Source organism: Clarias gariepinus, chromosome 26 (genome assembly GCF_024256425.1).
Source record: "Clarias gariepinus isolate MV-2021 ecotype Netherlands chromosome 26, CGAR_prim_01v2, whole genome shotgun sequence".
Classification (NCBI taxonomy): Eukaryota; Metazoa; Chordata; class Actinopteri; order Siluriformes; family Clariidae; genus Clarias; species Clarias gariepinus.
The window spans coordinates 14,165,001-14,169,673 of NC_071125.1; the positions used below are offsets into that span (position 1 = coordinate 14,165,001).

The 4,673-nt window shown below is 37.9% G+C and overlaps 1 protein-coding gene across 1 annotated transcript in view; it reads right to left on the reverse strand.

Moving 5' to 3' along the window:
- pou6f2 (POU class 6 homeobox 2) overlaps positions 1–3,425 on the reverse strand; it is an 86,553-nt gene extending 83,128 nt beyond the window's left edge. The window contains exon 1 of the mRNA XM_053487850.1: positions 3,272–3,425. Coding sequence (XP_053343825.1) covers positions 3,272–3,425 — 154 coding nt within the window. The remainder of the gene's footprint in view (positions 1–3,271) is intronic.
- Between the last annotated feature and the right edge of the window lie 1,248 nt (positions 3,426–4,673).

Below are 4,673 nucleotides of genomic sequence, written 5' to 3' on the forward strand. Positions count from 1 at the left end.
AGCCAAATCACGGCCCCAGTTCCATCGCCAAAGACAAAGAAAAATAATTCACTGTTATCACAAACTATCATATGCAGATATCCAAAAGCTCTTCCTTCCTTAACACACACATGCACATACACACACACACACACACACACGCATGCACACACAGACAGACCCGTGTTATGTTGGTTGGCATTCATAAGGGGGGTTGCTGATGTCTGATGTATAATTTATCTCAAAACACCAAGCCATGCTCTTTATACTTCTCTTTCAATGTCTGATGTAATGCAGTGAATACCTGCCTGAGTCTAATGAAAGAGAATTTACCACATTCTAAAATGCTGTTAGCTGTGACGGATTCACCGACAGCTTTTAAACAAGCAACACTCACTTAACAACACTGATGAAAGAAGCGAGCCGGGTGTCCTGTTTAAATAATGAGAGGGTGCCACAAATCGAGAGGATTTATTCCGTCTAAGGAGTTCAGTTAAGTGATCAGCTCAGACGATTACATTTCAATTGATTTTTATGGACGATTCAAAGTACTATGCAAAATGCAAGCAGGCTAGTAGAGAGAGAGAGAGAGAGAGAGAGAGAGAGAGAGAGAGAGAGATGATGGAGATCCACTAAAGGTGTGTGTGTACAGTATATTCGTAAATAATGCATCATAATTAATCCAATGACAATTAACCTACCAAGAAGTTCTTGACTTATCACTTAATTATTTATTTAACAGAATCTTATTTAAAAACCGCTATGAATTATTCAGTAACTTAAGTCAAATTAATAGAAAAGAGAAGTTAGTTATGAAAATAAATCTATAACAGCTATTAAAACCAACAAGCACGGCGACAATAAGTGGATTCAACTCTACAAACTATTACAAGTTCATTCATTCATCCTGGTTTTCTACTCCAGAACTCTGGGTACTACTACAGTATCGTACGCACACATTCATTCACACCTACTGACATTCAAACCACCACTAGTGCCATGTGCAAATCAAGAGAACCCCAAGGAACCAGACAGACAAGGGGGGGACATGTAGAGAATCACTACACACATAGTAACTGAAGGATCACAGGACGGAACCAGGGATCGTGGAACTGTGAGACGGCAACGCTGGGCACCGTGCAGGATGGGCTGCACATTTCTGCTGCAATTGTACTGTATGTAACAAAAAAAATGGTTGAACTTAGATAGATAGATAGATAGATAGATAGATAGATAGATAGATAGATAGATAGATAGATAGATAGATAGATAGATAGATAGATAGACTATAATGATACAACATTATATACATATACAACTTATATACAGTACAGCGTCCCTTGCTCAGTCAGGACTAACCTGAACGGTGAAATACATTGACATAAAAAGTACATATTTTACATAATGTTATGTTAAAATGTCAATTTTTTACAAAAGAAATCCACAAAACACATCCACGTATCTAATGCAAAACAAAAAAAGAAAATGCAATTTCTGCAATATTATTTCATGAAGCTGCATAACTACTGTACATAATGCTTTAAAGTGTTCAATACTGCATTTTAGTTTAGCTTAAATGTGACCTTCTGAACACATAAGAAGAAAAGCAGGGAGGAAATTCCTATTCCACTCCTCAATTTAAATTATTATTTCTATAGTTTATTTAACTGCTTATTATTTTGAAAGTCAGCATTTTTTTTATATTCACACATTCATGTTCTTGGATGTATCTGTACAGTATATGTGTGTGTGTATGTGTGTGTGCATGTTCTTGAACACGGGCATATTTGAGTTTCTGCAAGGGAAAAAAAATTGAAATACCTGAAACGGAATGCATGAAAATTAAATGATCAAGAAAAGTTATGCTGTTTATGTAAGTTATTTTAATTCTAATAGTTATGAATCTATTAAAATAAAGTCAAATTAGTTACAAGTCAGAGAGATCAATTTGAAATAAGCATATAATGTATGTGTTAAATTTTTTTTTTATAAGATTATAAAGCAAAGTATTGTTGGTTAACTGCATTTATGACAATAATACTGTATATAGCCGAGTATAATCACGTAATTCCAAATCCAATTTCTTATAGTTACTAAAAGTTATCTTATTATACATATCTATGAGATAATAAACACAATATTTAAAAATTATTAAAAATATACTCATAGTGTATTTAAAATCTTAATTATATTTAATATTTTATAGATTCTTTGTTTTTTTTTATTATTAATTTTTACAAAATTTCTTTTTCATAAAAAACACAAATCCTGATCACTCTATTGCTACCCGATTTTAACCCACATATTTTTACAAAAAACAAACAAACAAACACAATAAAGACAAGTTTATAATAATACATGAATTAACAATATAACGCACACCTAATCACATGTTCTATTCTATACTGAATGAAATTTATCAATAATCAATAAAGAATACAGAACGGAAACAGCTCAATGAAAAACAGAGTGTGAGAATGGAAAAAAGTAAGTATCTCTGTCTCCACAACAATCACATTTCTCTCCCCCTTAGGCATCCCACCTTTCTCTCATTTTTATCTCCAGTCTCAGCCAAGGAGATTGCAAATGTGAAGAAATGTCACCCGGTGTGACAGATGAGTGCGTCTATGTCTCCTGTTGCCAGTTTGCCCCAGATTCTGTCATACTTTTTCCTTTTTTTTCCTTTTTTTTTTGGCATTCTGGTTGAAAAAAACATCCTCACGTGAAGCATCCCAAAGCTCTATGGACACTTCTGTGATAAGGACGGTTCTTAGTGCAAATCAGGCTGATCATCAACAGAACACAGACAGTTTCTCCGCACACACACACAGACACACAGACACACACACACACACACACACTGCTAGTTATCTGCCTTCACAGTAATGCGAAACCCTGGCACACAGCAGTTCACTTAGTGAATGACTGTATTGCTTCAAAACAGAACCCAATAATAAGTGAAACAACTCCTCTGAAGTCCTCCGAATGTGATGTGCACCTTCTGTCTAAACGCTTTACTTGTACATCATCCAACACTTTTACAGTCCTGACAGCTGGCATTTTATCAGCACATGATAAAACTCCTCTGAGCGAAACTTTCCAACTCATCTCTCAGCTGCACACACACACACACACACACACACACACACACACATAGGCACACATCAACTATTTTCTCGAACCCCTCGGCTGTGCCAAGTGTGGCCCCAAACCTTGGTGGTCAAATTGAAAGATCTGAGGAGTAAAAGATAAAAGACGAAAGAGGTGAGGATGATGAAGATGATGTACTCACCATACAGCTTGTCATCAGCATCCGGAGGCAGCAGGAGAGGTTCCTCATTAGTCTCGCTGTCCGGGCTTGGAGCCCTCTCGTCCTCGCGCAGCTCTGCGCCTTCCATCTCTCCTCGCAGGGAGAGCAACGGCTTGCTCAGCTGCCCAGTGATCATTGGAGCCTGGAGCAGGAAGGAGAGATGGAAGGAGGAGGGGAGACTCACTAGTTAGCACTTGGGTTCTCTCGCTTGCTATTGCTCTCAGATGCACACACACACACACACACACACATACACTTGCATGTGCGCTCTGTGTTCCCCTTCTCCTGCTCTCTCCACCTTTTGCTCTCTCTCTCTCTCTCTCTCTCCAGTGCTGATCACTCACTCACACACAGCGCTCGCTCTCTCTCTCTCTCTCTCTCTCTCTCTCTGCTGCCTGAACCAGCTCTCATACACTGAAGAGATTCAGAACGATTCCATTTGTGTCCCACGTGCCCCATTTCACATACTTTATTCTTTAACATACAATAAAACCTTGTTATGCAACTACGCACAGTTGTTCAAAAGCATCCAGTGAATCATTTATTTGTTTTGCTTCCTCTCAATTACAGGTAAAATGATCAAAACCAGTAGCTTAAAACAAGTCTATATCAAAAATTATAATAATAATAATAATAATAATAATAAAATCACAGCACTTCAGTGTAAGAGTTGGCACAGCAGGCACCATTGTGAATTTTAATGGCACACTTCAGTCAAGTGCCTACAGAAATTTACATATACTCTTAATTGCCCCAATTCATATTTGCACTCTTGCAATCAGCGTAACTCGTTCCGAAGAGCACTTTTATGAGGCTACAGGGAGAAAAAAGTGGCATGCTGTAATGATTTTATGCTTTAATTTGAATCACAAGTGCAAAACTCCCACAGCAGCGTGGGCAGTGGGTACTTGATGGTAATTTGTGAGTAATAATAATAATAATTATTATTTTAATAATAATAATAATGAAAAAAAAAATCTTACCTAAAATGGTGTCTCCAGAATCAAAGGAAAAAAATTGAAGAAGTTCTAGTAAAGATATCCCAAAATTTGAGAAATCAGCGCTGGAAATTTAAAAGCAGTTGACTTCTCGCGAAAGGCCGGAAAAAGGTTCTGACAGGGAAAAGCATCGGCTGGTTCAAGTCTGGGGTCACCTCCAGAGATTCACCAGAGATGTCACCTCTACTCTCTTTTCCTCTCTCCTCTCTCCATCTCTCCGTCTCTCTCTCTCTCTCTCTCTCGTCCTGCCCCTCCTTCCTTAGATGTACCTCCTCCCTGCTTTCCTGATAGTCGAGCACATCATAAACAAACTCAGGTGGAAGGAGGAGAAAAAAAAGAGAGAAACCTCTCCTCTCCTCTCCTCTGCTGTCCTGTCTTCTTCACTC